At 44.9% G+C, this 21,599-nt stretch overlaps 1 protein-coding gene across 2 annotated transcripts in view; it reads right to left on the bottom strand.

Moving 5' to 3' along the window:
* itpr2 (inositol 1,4,5-trisphosphate receptor, type 2) overlaps positions 1–21,599 on the bottom strand; it is a 308,108-nt gene that overhangs the window by 258,949 nt on the left and 27,560 nt on the right. For both annotated transcript variants that reach the window (XM_068058832.1, XM_068058834.1), the window contains exon 2: positions 8,618–8,688. In XM_068058832.1, the coding sequence (XP_067914933.1) occupies positions 8,618–8,688 (71 nt within the window). The remainder of the gene's footprint in view (positions 1–8,617; positions 8,689–21,599) is intronic.

The following is a 21,599-nucleotide window of genomic DNA, read 5'->3' as shown; positions in this document are numbered from 1 at the left end:
ATGATCCATCACACCTGTGCTCTTTGAAAGGGCTACCCACTTAGTCTCATTCCTCAACCCAATTGCATTTATATGGCGTCTTTGAAACAGGAAAACGTCTCAAGGTGTTTCACAGGAGAGTAATCGGACAAAAATAAAAGTTGACACGCAGCCAAAGGAGGAGATATTAGGTCAGGTGGCTAAAGAGGTAGGTTTCAAGGAGTGTTTAAAGGAGGAGAGAGAGGCAAAGGGATTGAGGGAGGAATTCCAGAGCTTTAGGGCCTAAGCATAGCCGCTAATGGTGGGGCAAAGAAAAGCAAGGAAAAGCGTATTGCTTGGTTCCCGGCGCCACAGTCAATAAGCTCTCTTTTACACAAAGTGACAGACTTTTCCAACTTAGAAGACACGTACTCCAGGAATTACTTCAGGGTTCCCCAATCGGCTATCATAACTTAAACAGTATTTCCAGGTAAACCATGTCAACAAGGTGTATGCCAAAGCTGACCCGGACATTCCCAGTGGTAGTTTCTCCTTCACTCCAGGGTTTCTTTGAAGCAGATCATCTCCCTTTTCTAACCCTTCCTTTTGTCCTTTTTTTGTGAAATCAATTTACAACCTGTTGAGTTTTGGTGGATATACTTGGGATTTGTTTAGATTTGGAGACAGAGTTAAAGCTTCTCAGTATTTAGTCTGTGTTGTGGTTTTAATTATCATTGTTATCTTCATAGTTACTTCTTTATTTGCACTCACCACAAAGGTTAGCATCCAAAGCAAGCCCATGCTCCCTACAATCTGGGATTTGCTATTGTATGCAAAATATCTGGGATCACATTTCCAGAAGGAAACCCTTCCACTTGTGGGAAATGCATGGAAAAAGAATATGTCCTAACACTGCATGCTGTAGATCTCTCCAAACTGGCAGAAAACACAGATCTATCATTCTGACTACAAATTAAGTTGATTTTTTTTTAGAAAAGGAAGATTGCAACAAAGCAATAATCACAGCTTCGGTTCAAACATGGACAAAAGAGCTGAACTCAAGAGGTGAGGTGAGAGTGACTGCCCATGATATCAAGACAGCATTTGACCGAGTATGGCATCAAAGAGCCCTAGCAAAACTGGAGTCAATGGGAATCGGGGGGGAAACCCTCCGCTGGCTGGAGTTATACCTAGCGCAAAGGAAGATGGTTGTGGTTGTTGGTCAATCATCTGAGCTCCAGGACATCACTGCAGGAGTTCCTCAGGGTAGTTTCCTAGGCCCAACCATCTTCAGCTGCTTCATCAATGACCTTCCTTCAATCATAAGGTCAGAAGTGGGGATGTTCGCTGATGATTGCACAATGTTCAGCACCATTCGCGACTCCTCAGATACTGAAACAGTCCATGTAGAAATGCAGCAAGACCTGGACAATATCCAGGCTTGGGCTGATAAGTGGCAAGTAACATTCGCACCACACAAGTGCCAGGCAATGACCATCTCCAACAAGAGAGAATCTAACCATCTCCCCTTGACATTCAATGGCATTATAATCGCTGAATCCCCCACTATCAACAGCCTAGGGGCTACCATTGACCAGAAACTGAACTGGAGTAGCCATATAAATACCGTGGAAACAAGAGCAGGTCAGAAACTAGGAATCCTGAGGTGAGTAACTCATCTCCTGACTCCCCAAAGCCTGTCCACCATCTACAAGGCACAAGTCAGGAGTGTGATTGAATACTTTCCACTTGCCTGGATGGGTGCAGCTCCAACAACACTCAAGAAGCTCGACACCATCCAGGACAAAGCAGCCCGCTTGATCGGCACCCCATCTGCAAACATTCACTCCCTCCACCTCTGACGCACAGTGGCAGCAGTGTGTACCCTCTACAAGATGCACTGCGGCAATGCACCAAGGCTCCTTAGACAGCACCTTCCAAACCCGCAACCTCTACCAACTAGAAAGACAAGGGCAGAAAATGCATGGGGACACCACCACCTGCAAGTTCCCCTCCAAGTCACACACCATCCTGACTTGGAACTATATCGCTGTTTCTTCACTGTCATTGGGTCAAAATCCTGGAACTCCCTTCCTAACAGCACTGTGGGTGTACCTACCTCACATGGACTGCAGCGGTTCAAGAAGGCAGCTCACCACCATCTTCTCAAGGGCAACTGGGATGGGCAATAAATACTGGCCTAGCCAGCGACGCCCACATCCCATGAATGAATAAAAACAATAAATAAATAATGAATTAGCACTTGAACACAAAAGCTGTGCTAAACGTTATGCCATCTGCTGCAAAGCAATACAACTTCTTAGGCCACAACTATTTCTTTCAGTAACTTTCAAACCTGACCTCAGAATTATTATGACCTATTAACTCCCAACCCACACAGTGAAATAGGAAACTGAAGAACACAGGTCAGTAACCTGCAGAGATACATCATGTCTCAGGTGCTAGCCATGGCTCTGAGTTAGAAGGTCATAGGGTCAATCCCCACTCCACAGATTTGACCACATAATCCAGGCTGGCACTTCATCGCATTGCAATTTGGGGAAACTTGCGTGTTCAAATTGGCTGTCACGTTTCCTACATTACAACAGTGACTACACTTTAAAAAATTGGCTTTAGGACATCCCAAGGTTGTGAAAGGCACTATTGAAATGCAAGTCTTTCTAGCAATAATAAAAGGTAATGAATCGTAAGCAGTGAGAAGGGATGACTGAGGCCTCCCCACCAATGACTCTCTTTAACAAGATTGAAAAAACAAGCTAATAAATAAATAAAACTGAAACAGAAGCAACAACAAATAGGTGGGTCTTGTGCCTGAAGAAGCAGCTTTATGCTTTCCCCAGTTGCCTGACAATAAAATAGCTCGTAAATCAACTGACTTCTAGCCCAATCCAAAACGGTCACCTAGTTACCACTAGCCAATGAGCAGCAACTATCACAGAACATTCAGGCCAAGGACCAATCAGCCCAGGCCAATGACAAATGTGACCTTTTTGGTCGCGTCTGACCAGCAAACCAAACAGCTCCCCCAAAAAAGCAGCAACAGTCAAGTCCCACGTGATACAAAATTAGTTGTTTTCATACCAACGATTAAAATGCAGAGCGTGTGGAGGGAAATATTTGATTTATTCTGCAGAACAACAGAGCTGCAACAACGTCTTTGGAGGGAACCAAGTTCCAAGGCTGGATTCCAATAAATCTAGTTGCATAATTACATAGTCAAGGTCAAAGCATTGCTGAACAGCATGTCCAGAAAGTGAAAACTGGCCCCCAGCAATGTGGTATCTCAATGGATCGTAATAGATTACTTGCCTGAGAGACTGCCTGAAATTCAAACTAATTGGTGAACAAGTGGGAGTAGAGTACTTCAGTAAGTACTAAGTTAGTTACTTCAGTGATTACTAAGGCAGTCGGCTCATCATCCCACCTGGGCACATTATGAAGTTGAATTTGATAAATCTGGCGATTTGTGAGCTGGCATTAGCAAGCATAACCACAGGCGACGCAGTGGTTAGCACCGCAGCCTCACAGCTCCAGCAACCCAGGTTCAGTTCTGTGTACTGCCTGTGCGGAGTTTGCAAGTTCTCCCTGTGAGCGTGTGGGTTTTCGCCGGGTGCTCCGGTTTCCTCCCACAGCCGAAGACTTGCAGGTTGATAGGTAAATTGGCCATTGTAAATTGCCCCTAGTGTAGGTAGATGATGGGGATGTGGTAGGGAATATGGGATTAAATTAGGATTAGTATAAATGGGTGGTTGTTGTTTGGCACAGACTTGGTGGGCCAAAGGACCTGTTTCAGTGCTGTATCTCTCTATGAAACCTGACAGATGGTCATTAAAAATACAGTGTAAAAAAAGAATGAATTTGCATTTATATTGTACCTTTCACAACCTCCGGACATGACACTTTACAGCCAATAAAGTGCTACTTGTAAGTGTAGGAAATGCAGGAAGTGATTTACACACAGCAAAATCCTTCCAGGCGAAACACCGACGAGCAATGAGATAATGATCAGATAATCTATTTTAGTGAAACAAAGGCAAAATACTACAGGTGCTGGAAATCTGAAATAGAAACAGAAAGTGCTGAAAATACACAGCCGGTCTGGCAGCATCTGAGAGAGAGAAACAGAGTTAACGTTTCAGGTCATTGTTCTTTCACCGGAACTGGGAAAAGTTAGAGATGTAGCAGGTTTTAAGCAAATTCAGAGCCAGGGGAAGGTGGTGGGGGGGGGGGGGGGGGGGGGGGGAGGGGAGGAAAGAACAAAAGGGAAGATCCGTGAAAGGGTGGAAGGCTGGAGAAATTAAATGAGACAAGGGATGAAGGACAAAAGGGAGTGATAATGGGATAAGTAAAGAAACAAAAGATGGGTCTAGGTGAGCTCTAAATAGAAACAGCAGAACCAGTGTCAACAGCTGCTGGCTGGAAAAATAGGGGCAGTGGTAATGATCTGACATTGTTGCACGAAGTGTTGAGTCCAGAAGGCTGTAAAGTGCCTAATCGAAAGATGAGGTACTGATACGAGAACTTACATTGAGCTCCAATGGAACAGTGTAGGAGGCCAAGGAGAGAGAGGTCAGAGTGGGAATGGGGCTCAGAATTAAAATGACAGGCAACTGGAAGCTCAGGGTCATGCTTTCAGACTGAACGTGCAGCAGTGATCACCCAAACGAAGTTGAAAGAAGTATGCAGAAATTGCTGTTTCACCTGGAAGGAATATTTGGGGCTCTGGATTGAGGGGGGGGGGGGGGGGGGGGGGTTGGAGGGAGGAGCTAAAAGGGCAAGCGTTATATCTCCAGGAATTGCATGGAATGGTGCTGTGGGAAGGGGAGGGGTTGTTGCAGGTGATTGGAGACGGAATTAGGTGTCGCAGAGAGAACAGTCCCTCTGAAATGCTGAAAGGGGTGGTAGTGGAAGACGTACTTGGTGATGGCATCCTAAGAGCATAAGAAATAGGAGCAGGAGTAGGCCATTTGGCCCCTTGAGCCTTCTCCATCTTTCAATAAGATCATGGTTGATCTGATGGCGGCCTTAACTCGACTTTCCTGCCTGCCGCCCATAACCCTCAACTCCCTTGGAGATCAAAAATCTGTCTAACTCAGCCCTGAATATATTCAATGACCCAGCCTCCACTGCTCTGTGGGAAGAGAATTCCTAACACTAACCACCCTCTGAGAGAATAAATTTCTCCTCATTTCCGTCTCTAATGGGAGACCCATTATTTTGAAACTGTGCCCCCTAGTTCTAGATTCCCCCACGAGGGGAAACATCCTCTCAGCATCTACTCTGTCAAGGCCCCTCAGACTCTATGTTTCAATGAGATCACCTCTCAATCTTCTAAACTCCAATGTCTATAGGCCCAACCTGCTTAACTTTTCCTCAAGACAAACACTTCATCCCAAGAATCAGCCTAGTGAACCTTCTCTGAATTGCTTCCAGTGCAAATATATCCCTCCTTAAATAAGGTGACCAAAACTGTACACAGTTGTGGGAGTCAGTGGATTTATCGTGGATACTATAGCATGTGTTCAGACTGTCAGCATTTTCAGTATTTTGTTTTTTTATTAGTGTTTCATTCACTACCACTTCTCTTCCAGGAATGCCCACTTTGAAGAAGTTCTGCTCCTTTGTCTGACAGGACTTCCATTTGTCTCTTTTACCTTGTTCATCACCATTGATTTCTGTTTCCCTTCTTGTGTTTGATCAAGTTTCTACTAAAACTCACTCGCACAGCCACATATCCTTCCTCAACAACTGACTCCGGCTCTGACTTACTTCAAATTCCAACTGAAATTCCACCCTTCATGTTTTGGACCCACCCGTGATTATAGATATCTCCTAGACATTCAGCATTCTTCAAAGCACTGCTTTCACCGCATCCGGAGATCAATGCTATGTGCCGCCTATGCACACGCTCAACCTCTTTCTTCAGCAGCACCGACTCATTGTTTCTCAAAGCGTGCTGGCCCACAGTTCCATGTCAACCTTCATCTCATCTGGCGTTTTGACAAAAATCTCCTCTTCTTTCTTTCAGGAGTCAAGAACCACAAGCTTCAATAACTCTTGGATAACAACACCCCTTCCAGATCCGTCTTCCTCTTCACATTCCTCTGACCCCATCTGTTCTTCCAAGATCACCCTTTGCCAGGTTTTCACTGTTCCCTCTGACCTTCCCCTCTCTGACCTTGAGCAATCAGTCCTTAGCAAAGGCCTTAGAGGTCTCTTACACTCCCACCCTGGCACGATGCTGAGCTCTTCTTCTGTCGCCTTCACCTCTGCACCCAATTCTTTGGCCAGGAGTCTTTCCCTTGCACAGTGAACCCTTTCTCCTGTCTTCAGAATTCTTGTTCCACCAGCGACCATCCTTCTGGCCTCCTATCCTCTCTACATTGATTCATCGGGAACTGCCTGTGTGACATCAACCGTCACAATTTCTCCACCAGCAGCACTCCGACTGTTGTCCAACCCTAACATTGTCATCAAACCTGCTGTTGTTGTTTGGTGAACTGACCTCCAGCCTACTGGAGGCTGAACTCCAACTCTCTGACACTTCCTCCTACCTCCCTGGATAATGACCCCACAACCGAACATCAAGTCATCATTTTCCAGACTGTCACTGAACCCATCTCCTCTGGAGATATTCCTTCCATAGCCTCTAATCCCATAGTCCCCCAACTACATCCAGCCTATTTGTACCTCCTTCCCAAAATCCACAAACAGAACTGTCCTGAAAGACCCCATCATTTCAGCCTGTTCCTGCCCCACTGAATTGGTTTCTTCCATGTCAACCCTATTTTTTTCTCCCCTTGTCCAGTCTCTTCTAACCTACATCCCCGCTCTTTCAACATGCTCCGCCATTTTAACAGTTTCCAGTTTTCTGGTCCTAACCATCTCCTTTTCACCATGGACTTCCAATCCCTCTGCACCTCCATTCCCCACCAGGGCAACCTGAAAGCTCTCTGCTTCTTACCTGAGCAGAGGCCTAAACTGTCTCCATCCATCACCACCTTCCTCCACCTGGCTGAACATATTCTCACTTTGAACAACTTCTCCTTTAACTTCACTCGTTTCCTCCAAATAAAAGGTGTTGCTTTGAGAGCCTGTATGGATCCTAGCTATCCCTGCCTTTTTGTGGGATATGTAGAACTTTCTTTGCTTCAGTCCTACTCCGGTGCCCTTCTTCTGCTCTTATTTTGCTATATGGTTGACAGTTTTGGTGTAATTTCCTGCTTGCACCCTGAACGGGAAAAAATACATCAACTTTGCTTCCAATCTCCATCCAGCCCTCATTACCACAATAGGGTTCCCCTTGTCCTCACCTTCTACCCCACCAGCCTCTGTATTTAATGAATTATTCTCTGCCGTCTCCAGTGTGAAGCCACCAGCAGACACATCTTTCCCTCCCCTTTCAGCATTCCGAATGGACTGTTCCTTCCACGACATCCTGATCCACTCCAATCACCCCTTTCCCTTCCAATGCAAGCTCAGGAGTTGCAACACCTGCCCTTTTAACTCCTCCCTTCCCACCATCCAGGGCCTCAAACACTCCTTCCAGGTGAAACAGTGGTTTACTTCTACATCTTTCAATTTAATATACTGGATTCGCTGCTCACAATGTGGTTTCCTCTACGTTGGAGAGAGCAAACCCAGGTTGGGTGGCTGCTTTGTGGAGGCTGCAAGCGTGACCCTGAGCTCCCGGTCATCTGTCGTTTTAATTCTCCATCACACTCTGACCTCGGCCTCCGACACGGTTCTACATTAAAGCTCAAAGGAAGTTTGAGTAACAGCATTTCCTCATTTGATTAGGCACTTTATACCCTCTCAGACTTATTGAGTTTAACACTGTCAGATCACAACTGCTGCTCCTATTTTTTTCTGACAGCAGCTGCTGGTAAATTATTCTGCTGTTCCCATTCACACCTCCTGTGGACACATCTTTTGTTTCTTTACTTGTCCCATGATCGCTCCCTTTTGCCTTGGACCATCATCCCTTTTGTCACTTAATCTTTTCTGCCTTCTACCCTGTCAGACCTTCCCTTCTGTCCTTTCCTCCCCGTCCCCCTTTTCCCTTCCTCTGCACTTGCTTAAAACCCGTTACATTTCTAACTTTTCCCAGTTCTGATAAAAGGTCATCGACCTGGAACATTAACTGTTTCTCTCTCCACAGATACTGCCTGACCTGCTGAGTATTTCCAGCATTGTCCATTTATAAATCTGATTTTGTGATGTCAACGGAGGGATTGATATTGATCAGGACACAGGAGAGAAATCCTTTTGACTCAGAGATGAGGGAACTGTCACTGAGCCTCGGCTGGCAGGAAGGGATGGGCAATAAATGGGGCCTTGTTAGTGTCACCCACATCCTAATTATAACTATAGAGAAACCTATATCGAACATTGTGGCCTGTAAATACAGAAGGCTCTTTCCTCCTAATTTTACAATCATTGTATGTTTTATTTGGACATCAATCTCTTAGCGTAGCTTTCTTGCTTCTGCAGACTTCCAGCAAGTAAAAGGACAAAAGGAATTAGCATGTTGAATAGAAAGCCTTTTATGCACACCTTAACGCCTGGTCTATAATGGGGAGAGGTAGGAGAGCTGAGCAAAATATTCTTATATTTGAAGAGAACTCGTTTGCCTTACCTCGGAATTTCTTTGGAGGATTGGCCAGATCTCCAGCTTCTGGCTGAACCACACATCTGTCATCCACTAATCTGTAAGAGAAAAGCACTTCAGTTAACTGCAACGCAGCAGTGCGAGTTCATTCTTAACTTTGTAGCCTAAGAACAAATGTTTACAAGAGTTGGGCTAAGATTGCATTTGCTCCCAAACAGGTAAGATGCATTATAGAGTAATTAAATACATTTTTTTAAATTAAATGTTTTAATGATCAGGTATCCACATGGATTAGTATTGGATTACAATGCAGCACTTATTCTGCATTCGCAATATTTTTGTAGCAAAAAGGTGATTTGACACGGGAAAGTAAAGCTCTCAGTCCCTGCACGTGTCATAGAGGCTAGTGCCCAAACACTCCACATATTGAAACGTCACCAACACCAATGTGGTGACACATGTTAAGAACTTCCAACAAAAATATGTCTCCAAAATTGGTGCTTCCTTTTGCACAGAAAGGATTCAGCCCATTGAGTCCACTCAATCCCTCAAGTTTATTAAAGGATTTAGAAAAACATATTTTCCAAGTATTAACAGTCAGCTGTAGTTCAGTTGGTAGCACTCTCTGTTCTGGTTAGAAAGTTTTGAGTTCAAGACCCACTCCAGAGACATGAGCACAAAATCTAGGCTGACATTCGCAGTGCAGTATTGAGGGAGTGCTGCATTGCCAGAGGTACCATCTGTCGGCTGAGATGTTAAACCAGGGCCCCGTCTGCCTCCTTGAGTGGATGTAAACAATCCCAAAGTACAATTTTAAAGAAGAGCAAGGGAGGTTCAATGTCCTGGCCATTAGTTAACCCTCAACCAACATCACTAAGAGAGACTTGTGTATATATTAACGATTTGGACATAAATGTAGGGGGCATGATCAAGAAGTTTGCAGATGGCACAAAGATTGGCCCTGTGGTAGATAGCGAGGAGGGTAGCTGGAGGCTGCAGGAAGCTATTGGTGGTCTGGTCAGATGGGCAGAAAAGTGGCAAATGGAATTCAACCTGGAGAAATGCGAGGCAATGCATTTGGGGAGGTCAAACAAGGCAAAGGAATACACCATTAATGGGAAAATACAGACAAGTGTAGTGGAAGTGAGAGACCTTGGAGTGAATGTCTACTGATCCCTGAAGGTAGCAGGACAAGTCGATAAGAAGGCATACGGAAGTCTGAGGCTCCTGGATAGAGTAGAGGTGAAGGGTCTAGTCACCTTAGCAGAGAGGTCAGTGACTAGGGGGCATTGATTTAAAGTGATTAGTAGAAAAATTAGAGGGGAGATGAGGAAAAACTTTTTCACCCAGAGGGTGGTGCGGGTCTGGAACTCACTGCCTGAAAGGGTAGTTGAGGCAGAAACCCTCAACTCATTCGAAAGGAGCCTGGATATGCACCTAAAGTGCCATAATCTGCAGGGCTGTGGACCAAATGCTGGAAGGTGGGATTAGAATAGGTGGATCGTTTTTCAGCCGGCACAGACACAATGAGCCAAGTGGCCTCTTTCTGTGCCTTAAACATTCTATGATTCTATGACTGCTATTGTACATAAGAACATAAGAAATAGGAGCAGGAGTAGGCCATTCGGCCCCTCAAGCCTACCCCGCCATTCAATAAGATCATGGCTGATCTGCCCCAGACCTCAACTCCTCTTTCATGCCAGCTCCTCATAGCCCTCAACTCCCTGATATTTCAAAAAGCTATCCACCTCCTCCTTAAATACTTTCAGTGATCTAGCCTCCACAACTCTCTGGGGTAGAGAATTCCTTTCATTCACTACCCTCTGAGAGAAGAAATTCCTTCGCATCTCAGTTTTAAATGAGTGTCCCCTTATTCTGTAACTATGTCCCCTAGTTCGAGACTCCCCCACTAGTGGAAACATCTTCTCAACAGCTACCCTGTCAATCCCCCTCAGAATCTTGTACGTTTCAATAAGATCACCCCTCATCTAAACTCTAATGAATAAAGGACAAACCTGCATCACCATTCTTTGTAAGTCAACCCCTTCATCCCAGGAATCAGGCTAGTGAATCTCTTTTGAACTGCCTCCAACGCCAGTCCATTTCTTAAATACCTTCTTAAATATTTCTTAAATAAGTCTGCAAACGTGACATGAAGTCCTGTGACATTGACCACAAGTTGTGGGAGTCAGTTGCCAGCGATCGCCAGAGCTGGCGGGCAGCCATAAAGGCGGGGCTAAAGAGTGGCGAGTCAAAGAGACTTAGCAGTTGGCAGGAGAAAAGACAGAAGCGCAAGGGGAGAGCCAACTGTGTAACAGCACCGGCAACCAATTTTCTCTGCAGCACCTGTGGAAGAGTCTGTCACTCTAGAATTGGCCTTTATAGCCACTCCAGGCGCTGCTTCACAAACCACTGACCACCTCCAGGCGCTTACCCACTGTCTCTTGAGACAAGGAGGCCAAAGAAGAAAAAAAAAGAAAAATACGGGGACCAAAACTGTACACAGTACTCCAGTTGCGAACTCACTAACACCCTGTACAGTTGTAACAAGACTTCCCTATTTTTAAACTCCAAACCCCTAGCAATAAAGGCCAAAATTCCATTTGCCTTCTTAATTAATTGCTGCACCTGCATGCTAACTTTTTGTGTTTCGTGCGCATGTATACTCAAATCCCTCTGTACTGCACTTTTTTGGAGTCTCTCTCCATTTAAATAATAATCTGCCTTTTGATTCTTCCTAACAAAATGCATGACTTCACACTTTCCTACATTAAACTCCATCTGCCAAGTTTTTGCCCACTCACTTAACCTATCTATATCCCCTTGCAGATTCCTTATGTCCTCATCAGAACATGCCCTCCCATCTATTTTTGTATCGTCAGCAAATTTGGATATATTACACTCTGCCCCCTCCTCCAAGTCATTAATATAGATAGTAAATAATTGAGGCCCTAGGACCCATCCTTGTGGCACTCTACTAATTACATCTTTCCAACCTGAAAATGACACATTAAACCCAATTCTCTGTCTTCTGGGAGTTAACCAATCCTCACTCTATGCTAATACATTACCCCCAATACCGTGAGCTCCTATCTTATACAATAATCGTTTATGTGGCACCTTATCGAATGCCTTCTGGAAATCCAAATACACTATATCGCCTGGTTCCCCTTTATCAATTCTGCTTGTTATATCCCTTGCTGTGAACAAATTGACTGCCATGCTACTTACATTACAACAGTGGCTACACTTCAAAAGTACTTCATTGATTGTAAAGCACTAGGGTCAGAAAAGGCGCTATATAAATGCAGGTCGTTATTTCTTTCTTTCTACATCCGTTTCAAGCACCTCACTTCATTCTGCATCCAAGGCTTTTCAGGGCAGTGTGCTCCACACAGGAAGGTAAGCTTTTCTGGGTTTATTTTCATCCAACTGATTTTAAGAATACATTTCCTAATTCAGGATTCATCTGCTTGTACCTCCACCTCTCTTGATAGTATTGAAGGGAATTCTTCCAACATCTTAATCGGGTAGCCTTTCACAACCCCACATGTCTCAGGAATATAATCCAGGTTTACACAGTCTCTAAACGTGGCTACACCCCTTCATCCTAGGTATCCTATGTAATTATTGCTAGATTTTCCCCAAGGTTAGCACACCCTTCCTAAGCTGGGGTGAGAGGCTTAACACAGCTGGATACAATACTCCAAGTGAGGTGTGGCCAGCACTTGGTCTAACTTGCTTTTATATTCTACGGCTCCGCAATTCACAGACTACAATCCTGGCCATTACCTCGCGATTACACCCACCCATGCCCCCTGGCACTGCCCCTATTGGATTACCTTGGAACATGAGTATTCCATTCAGCCAATTGGGCCTGCTACACCATCCAATTAGATTACGGCTGATTCTTGCCTCAACACGATTTATCTGCCTTTCAATCCTATACCTTGACATCCTTACCTAATAAAAATCTAGTGATCTCAAGAATTCAAGTGCCTCGATTGTGCTTTACTAAAATCTTAACAATAGCATTAATAGAGGAGATTGAAACAAAGATTTTCGTGTACAAAAATATTCCTTCCACCCACTTAGCACCACCCCAACCCCACATCTACGTTCAATTGCATCAAACAGCATAATACCAGCACCACTTCTAATAGGTGAAGTCCCATAGAGAGGCTCCACAGTGCACTAAGGTGATCTTTGTAAAATTCGTAATGATTTAAAAATCCAACTTCAGTTTCCACCAATTATTCTTCTTTCACTCCTTTCAACCTTGCTGGTATGTTAAACCAATGCATAGAGCCAAAATGTGACCAAAACAACAAAAAATGTCCAGCTTACATTTCAGAAACTTTTTGTTTGATTCGTATTAATGTGTAATGGAACTAAAATGACCCAACAAAATGGCCACAATAGACTCATAAAACGCAGAGGCCTCAGGCCTTCTCAATCATCCACTGGCCTGAACCAGTCAAGTTTCACATTGCATACAGGCCAGCTTCATTAATAGCTCCAATATCCATTGTTAATGTTGCACTGTTGCACTGAAGCACACTGCACACCTGAAAGTCAAATTAACCCTGCCAGAATTCAGTCTGCTTGACTCTTTCTTTCCGAGTAAGTCACATAGACAACTAGCACTATCTGATTGCTAAAATTCATATCAAATGTTACAATGCATTTTAAATAATGGATGTAAAATGCACATTAAAAACTACATGTCTGAAAAAGCAGCAAGGAGCATTGCTTCCCTGTTATATAAGTCAGGGTCAATGTGGACCACTGAACTCATTTCAATCACCAAAATGGACTGGAGAGACATTTTCCAGATGACCCCCCACTAATTGGCCTGGGTTTTTCTCTGCTTTTCCGCCTCTCCCAGCAGCTCACATGGGATCGGGCAGGTGGGGGAATGTGAGGCACAAGATATCACAATTTATGTGGTACAGGCTGCTTGGACCAGTTGGTCCTTTCCTGCTCATCATTTTTATATGTTTGTAATATTTAGAAGGCTTTTCTGTTAATAGCCCCAGATCACCTCAGTAACATGTAATTACAGTTTGTATTTATAGTACATTAATAGCTCATCAGTGTGCCACAGTTTTCTAATTTAGCTTTATTTGACCAACCATTGCAGATAATCTACACTACAGAACGGTGTGTTGTCTGAGCTGGAAGGAGACATTATAGGTTAGGGACAACCATGGGTAACAACTTTCAGTTGTATAAGGCCAGATTGAAGTGAGATGTCTGGAGGTAGTTCCTCTCCCACAGCACAGTGGACCTCTGGAACAGGCTGTCGATGCATGCAGTGGACGTTGACTTACTGAATTCCTTCGAGCAAGAGCTGGATCTGTTTCTGTCGGACATCATCTCTTACAAAAGGATAGTACTTTGAAGATTTCAGGGCCAGAGTGATCTGCTGGGCTAGTTTCGATTGCTATGGGTTGCAGGGGTAGTTGGAGAGAAATTGCCCAGATTTTTTCCTCCAAGTTATCCTGGGTTTTTTTAATCTAGTTTTTCTCCTCTCCCAGGAGGTCCCGTGCTTTTGGGTAGTTTGGGGAGCGTGTGTGGGCCAGGCTGGATGGACCAGAGGGTCTTCACCTGCCTGTCATTGTTTATATGTTCATTGTTGATCTTATGCTCCCAAATCATTTTAAAAGGAAAGGGTTTGTTCTGCGACAGGAGAATGCTCAGATATTATGTTGCATAATGACCTTGATATCTGTCAATGCAGGAATTTAGCTCGTCAACTGTGGCAAAACGGTTTCAGTTTCTTGGAAATCAATCAGAAAAGCACATTACTTTCCTTTGACTTGTTATCTACACTTGGTCTGAAACTGTGTTGATACCTAGTCACAGAGCAGCTCCAAGTACTGATCATTGTATACTGTGGTGATAAGGTTCAAGGACAGCATAGTTTACACTGCAGTAACCTGCAGAAAGGAAAGTCCAGCGACTCCAGGCTAGTCTGCACTATATTCAATCCTTTCTAAATAGGTTGTTGTGCTAATCCAGTGTTGTTTTGTTGAAATCGCTGACTAGCTACAGACAAGGCTACGATGACACTACAGGCAGTAATTTTAACAGAAAACACCTCACACTCAACACAAGTAAATGTGTATATTTACTGAACAAACATGTCCCACACAAGGCACACTCTTCATTTTGTTTTCCGGAGCGCACAGGAAATTTGTTTAAGTGCACGGCCACTTTAAATTTTTTTTGCTTGGTCGCATATGCTTGGTAACTTAAAGGGGCCGACTTGTGCTCAGCCTGCGCGGAACTTCCAGGTTGCTGTGCAGCTTCGTAACCAATAAACTTCTACCAATAAACACTCGCAATCTCTGCTTTTCGTCTCACCCTTTTACCAACTAATGCACAAAACGGTTGAAGTTCACGTGCATAATATGAGTATTGAGATCACAGGACCAATGGCAGTGTCCATAACTCATTTATTACTGACTAATCAGAAATGCAATTGCCACATTTAGATTCCCAATTAGCCACTTGTGGCTAGTGAGTGATGCATTGAACAATCTAGCACTCATGTTCCATACTGCATTGAGACAAACAGCACATATTGTCCACATCATTCTCCAGAGTTAACTCAATACCAGAATCACTCTGGGAACCATGTAACATACACAGGAATCACAGCCAAAGTTGAAATCTTAATCTTGATTGGAATTCTCAAGTAATTAAGGGGGAATCTTTCTTTCTAAAAGGCAACTATTTCCACTGGGGGGGGAGTCTACGGCTCAGGAACATAGTCTAAAAATTAGAGCCAGACCTTTCAGGAGTGAAATTAGGAAACACCTCTTCACACAAAGGGTGGCAGAAATTTGGAACTCTCTTCCACAAAAGAAAATTGATGCTGGATCAATTGTTCATTTTAAGGCTGCGTTTGCTGACAATGTAAGCACTAGGTGGCGCAGTTCTTGCACATGAGTAAATGCAGCCTCCTCACTGAAATGTCACTATCTGTGACGTTTTTGGCAGCTGCCAGTAATAAGGATGGCACTGCTCAATTTATCACAAAAACAAGATGAAACCCAAATGCCCACAGTGGCTGTGATCGCTGGCTCCATCCCACCCCCAACAGTACCCGGCACCCTCCCGCCATCGCACCTCTCTTTGCCGCTGCCTCCCGGGCCTGCCTGCTCACCACTTGCTCCATGCCTCACCACTTCTCCCCCCTCCGCCACTCGCTCGATGCTTCATCACCACCTTCCCCACGTGTGGGCCACTCGCTCCCGGCCTCACCACTTCATCCCCTCTGCTCCCCACTCCCTCCCGCTTCTGCTCCCCGGTCCCCTGACTATCTTGCCACTCTCTCTCCACCCCCCACCCCCACTTCCCCCTTGCAGGGAGGAAAGGAAGCAATCGTGGGAGGGAGCAGGAACCAGAAGCAGGAGGCAGTGGGGCACAGAGGTGGGGAGCGAGTGGGGAAAACTGGCGAGGCGGGGAGCGAGTGGCCGACAGGTAGGTTGGGGGGGGGGGGGTGAGGCGGGGAGCGAGCAAAGAGCAGACGTTGCAGTACGCGATGACATTTTCACGCGCATGCGCGAATTAGTCCTGGCTCATCAGGTGCTGAGACAGGCAGCGCATGCGCAGCACCATACTGACAGCAAGGGTCCGTTCTGTGCATGTGCGAAGCTGGGAGCACTCTGATGACGTCAGTGCTGGGCTGCGTTGTCAGGAGTCACTTTGTAATTTTAAAACTGAAATTGAATTTTTGTTATCCAAAAGGTATTAAGGGATATAGGTCAAAGGTAGATATACCAAGTTAGGTACATACTGCAGCCACAGTGCTCTGATGATGGACGGGGTGCGTATGGAGTCCAGTGACAGCACCAGTCAAGCAAACTACTCTGATCTGGATAGTGTTGAGCTTCTTGAGAATTGGTTCAGCTACACCATCTAGACTGAGTGGTCAAGAGATGAGCCACTCATCTTGCACTGCCTCTGCCCTGGTCTTATACACAGTGTTAATATGGCTGGTCTGGTTAAGCTTCTGGACAATGCTGAGCCCTAAGTTATTGAACAATGGTGGTCCTGCTGAAGATCAGGAGATGGTCAATGCCTGGCACTTACTTGGCCTAAATAGTACTTGCCACCTGTCAACTGAAGCCTGGATAATATCCAAGTCCTGCTATTGGCTGGCATGGGTTGGGTTTCAAATAGAGCCGAACACTGCGGAATTATCAGCAAACAATCCATTCCTGATCACATGATACATGAGAATTTTCAATGATCAATAAATCTTGAACTTTTACTCCACCATAGGAAAGGGAAAGAAAGGACTTGCAAAACATTAAGTTATTTCTCAGCCAATGTGATACTTTTGAATTGTTATTTTTTTATTCATTCATGGGATGTAGGTGTCACTGGCCAGGCCAGCACTTATTGCCCATCCCTAATTGCCCTTGAGAAGATGGTGGTGAGCTGCCTTCTTGAACCGCTGCAGTCCATGTGGGGTAGGTACACCCACAGTGCTGTTAGGAAGGGAGTTCCAGGATTTTGACCCAGCGACAGTGAAGGAACGGCGATATAGTTCCAAGTCAGGATGGTGTGTGACTTGGATGGGAACTTGCAGGGGATGGTGTTCCCATGCATCTGCTGCTCTTGTCCTTCGAGGTGGTAGAGGTCAATGGTTTGAAAGCCTTGGTGCGTTGCTGCAGTGCATCTTGTAGATGGTACACAATGCTGCCACTGTGTGTCGGTGGTGGAGGGAGTGAATGTTTGTAGATGGGGTGCCAGTCAAGCAAGCTGCTTTGTTCTGGATGATGTCGAGCTACTCGAGTGTTGTTGGAGCTGCACCCATCCAGGCAAGTGGAGAGTATTCCATCACACTCCTGACTTGTGCCTTGTAGATGGTGGACAGGCTTTGGGGAGTCAGACCAGGTAAGGACAGCAGATTTCCTTCCCTAAAGGACATTAGTGAAACAGATGGGTTTTTACAACAATCGACAATGGTTTCATGGCCTTCATTGGACTAGCTTTTTTTAAATTCCAGATTTATTAATTAAATTCAAATTCCACCTCCCGCTGTGGTGGGATTCAAACCCATGTCCCCAGATCAATACCCTGGGTCTCTGGGTTACTAGTCCAGTGTTAATACCACTACACCACCGCCTCCCCTACATTACCTGTAGTCATTATCACAATGTAGGAAATGTGGCAGTGAATTTGCGCACAGCAAGACCCCACAAATAGTAATGTGATAATCTGATTTAGTGATATTGGTTGAGGATAAATATTGGCCAGATCACCGGGGAGAACTCCCCTGCTTTTTTCCTCAGTAGTGCCCGGGGATCTGTTACGTTCACCTGAGGGGTCAGATAGTCCTTGGTTTGAAGGCTCATCTGAAAGACTGCACCTCTGACATTGCAGCACTCTCTCAGTACTGGCTCTGAAGTGTCAAGCTGGATTGCGTGCTGAGATCTCTGATTTGGGGTTTGACCCAACAACCTTCTGACTCAGAGACAAGAATGTTACCAACTGAGCCGAGGCCGAGTACATCATACTCATCCTTTGGCCTTGGGATACGGATTCAAATGTCCCCAGCCCCTGAATCACTGTGCTATTTATCTTATTCAATTCTGTCATAGATCTGCTCCATTGGCCAGATTGTGAAGTTCCTGTGATTCCCACATGGGGCAGAAGTCACTTAGTGCTACGAAAGATGCCAGAGAACTGCCACTGCAATGGGGTGGGGTTTCCCATTCCAGGTGGGTGGATTTGATTGGCAGCTCAGTGAACCAGAGCATTGTGGGAGGGGGTCAGGTGTCAACCATATTTTACCCTCCCTCTCTGGAACAGTCAGTTTGAGCAGTTTGTGCCTGGGCCATTGAGCAAGGCAGAGAGGTCACACTACTTCCAAGTTTATGCCAGTCAATTCAGGGATTTCTGACTTAAGCCTATTTATGGAATCTTACAGCACATTCAGCCACTTGGCCATCATGTCTGTGCTAGCTCTTTGAATGAGCTATCCAATTAGTCCCATTCCCCTGTCCTTTCCCCATAACTGCAATTTTTTTCCTTTCAGTATTTATCTAATTCCCTTTTGCAAGTTACTATTGAATCTACTTCTACCGCCCTTTCAGGCAGTGCACTCCAGATCACAACAACTCACTGTGTTTACAAGAAATTCTCATGTCCCCTCTGATTGTTTTGACAGGATTAGAATGACAAGAAACAAATATATTTCACTAAAGACTACTTTATGTTCATTCATGTATTACAATTAAAATAAACAACAGCATCTTATATTTATATAGCGCCTTTAACATAACAAAACATCCCAAAGTGCTTTACAGGAGCATTATAAAACCAAGTACAATATTGAGCCACAAAAGGCTATATTAGGTCAAATGACCAAAAGCTTGGTCCAAGAGGTAGGTTTTAAGTAAAAGCAATATACTGCAGATGCTGGAAATCTGAAATAAAAACAAGATATGCTGCAAATACTCAGCAGGTCTGGCAGCATCTGTGGAGAGAGAAGCAGAGTTAACGTTTCAGGTCAGTGGCCCTTCATCAGAACTGGCAAATGTTAGAAATGTAATAGGTTTTAAGCAAATAAAAGCGGGGATGGTTTTAAGGCTTAGCTTCAAGGAGGAAAGCAAGGCGGAGAGGTGTAGGGAGGGAATTCCAGAGCTTCGGGCCGAGGGAACTGAAGATACGGCCACCAAAAATGGAGTGATTAAAATCTGGCCTCTGGTACAAGAGGCCAGAATTAGAGGAGCGCAGATATCTTGGAGCATTGTGGGGCTGGAGGCAATTACAGAGATAGGGAGGGGTGAGGGCATGGAGGGATTTGAAAGAATTTTAAAAATCAAGGCGTTGCTTGACTGGGAGCCAACGTGGGTCAGCGAGAACAGGAGTGACAGGGAACGGGATTTGGTGAGAGTTAAGACATAGGCCGCAGAGTTTTGGATGATCTCAAGTTTACGGAGAGTAGAATGTGGGAGACCAGCCAGGAGTGCATTGGAATAGTCAAGTCTAGAGGTAACGAAGGCATGAATGAGGGTTTCATTAGCAGATGAGCTGAGATAGGGGTGAAATTGGGCAATGTTATGGAAGTGGAAATAGGTGGTCTTAGTAATGGCACGAATATGTGGTCAGAAGCTCATCTCGGGGTCAAATGTGACACCAAGGTTGCAAACAGACTGGCTTAATCTCAGACTGTTGCCAGAGAGACAAATTGAGTTAGGAGCTTGGGAACAGAGTTTGGAGCAGGGACTGAAAACAATGGCTTCAGTCTTTCCAATATTTAATTGGAGGAAATTTCTCATCCAGTACTGGATGTTGGATAAGCCGTCTGATAATTTAGCAACAGTGGAGGAGTTGAGGGAAGTGGTGGTGAGGTAGAGCTGAGTGTCATCAGTGTACACGTGAAAACTAATGCTGAACTTCCAGATGATGTCATCAGGGGCAGCAAGTAGGTGAGAAATAGGAGGGGACCAAGGATAGATCCTTGGGGGACACCAGAGGTAACGGTGTGGGAGCAGGAAGAGAAGCCACTGCAAGTGATCCTCTGGCTATGGTTAAATAGAAAAAGAATAGAACCGGGTGAGAGCAGTCCTACCCAGCTGGACGACAATGAAGGAGGATGGTGTGGTCAACTGTGTCAAAGGCTGTAGGCAGGTTGAGAAGGACAAGGAGGAATGCTTACCTGTATCACAATCACATAGGAAGCCATTTGTGACTTTGATAAGAGCATTTCGGTACGGTGGCAGGGGCAGAAACCTGATTGGAGGGATTCAAAATTGGAGTTTTAAGATAGGAACAGATTTGGGAGGCAACAACACATTCAAAAGATATTGGAGAGGGAAGAGAGGTTGGAGATGGGATGTTAGTATGCAAACGCAGTGGGGTCAAGGGTTTTTTTTGAGGAAAGGGGTGATGTCGGCAGATTAAAAAGGAGAGAGAGAGAGAGACAACACTCGAAGAGAGAGAACCATTAGCATGGATCAGGAGGGGAAGCTGGGTGATCAACAGTCAACTAGTTAGTCAGTTTATAACTGGCCTCTTTGCACCAGAGTGCTTTTCAGTCCAGCTTCTGAAATGTCATTAGCAGCACGTCTGAGATCACAGTATCCAGTGCACAGAACATGAAGGCTTTTATTGTTCATGGCCTATGGGTCATTCAACCAGACTCTGAGTCGTAAAGGTCTTCTCCAGATGATCGGAGACACCAGGTCCTTGTACAGGAGTGCCCAGTGAGGCTCCACTCGAGAGACTAACCAGTGCAGAACCAAAATTTGTAACAGAAAGGATCTCAGAAGAAAGGAATGGGCCAAGAGGCACAAACGCTTCGAACAAGCGAGCCTGCCGTGGCATTACTCAGAGCTGGTCACCTGGCTGCACCAGAGGTGGGCCATGAAGTGCTATTTCTTTATGTGTAATTGGCTTTGACTCCCTTCAGGAAGTGATCTGAAGGCCTGGATTAGGTGCTTGAAGAAGGGAGAATGAGACACCCCAGACAACAGGAGAAAACTAAAAACAGGAACAAAAGGTATAGTAGAAAGAAGGGAAAGAAAAGAAAGACTTGCATTTATATGTTCATGATCTCAGGATGTTCCAAAGCACTTCAAAAAAAAATCTTCATTGGCTTTAAAGTATAGTCATTGTTCTAATGTAGGAAACATTGCAGCCAATTGCGCACAGCAAGATCCCACAAACAGCAAATGTGCTTATGATTAGATAATCTGTTTGTGTGATGTTGGTTGAGGGATAAATATTGGCCAGGACACTGGGATAACTCTCCTGTTTTTCTTCAAAATTGTCATGGGATCTTTTACTTCCATTTGAGAGCAGCTCGATGTAATGCCTCATCTGAAAAACTGTAGCTCTGACAGTGCAGCACTCCCTCAGTACTGCACTGGAATATCAGCCTGGATTTTTGTGCTCGAGTCCTGGGAGTGGGGCTTTAACCCAGAACCTTCTGACTCACAGGCAAGGGTGCTCCCAACTGAGCCACCGCTGAAAAATGCAGTAA

This window comes from Heterodontus francisci, chromosome 27 (assembly GCF_036365525.1).
Source record: "Heterodontus francisci isolate sHetFra1 chromosome 27, sHetFra1.hap1, whole genome shotgun sequence".
NCBI classification, from domain to species: domain Eukaryota; kingdom Metazoa; phylum Chordata; class Chondrichthyes; order Heterodontiformes; family Heterodontidae; genus Heterodontus; species Heterodontus francisci.
Note: the sequence above shows the minus strand (reverse complement) of the source record. Positions and strands in the feature narration are given on the sequence as shown.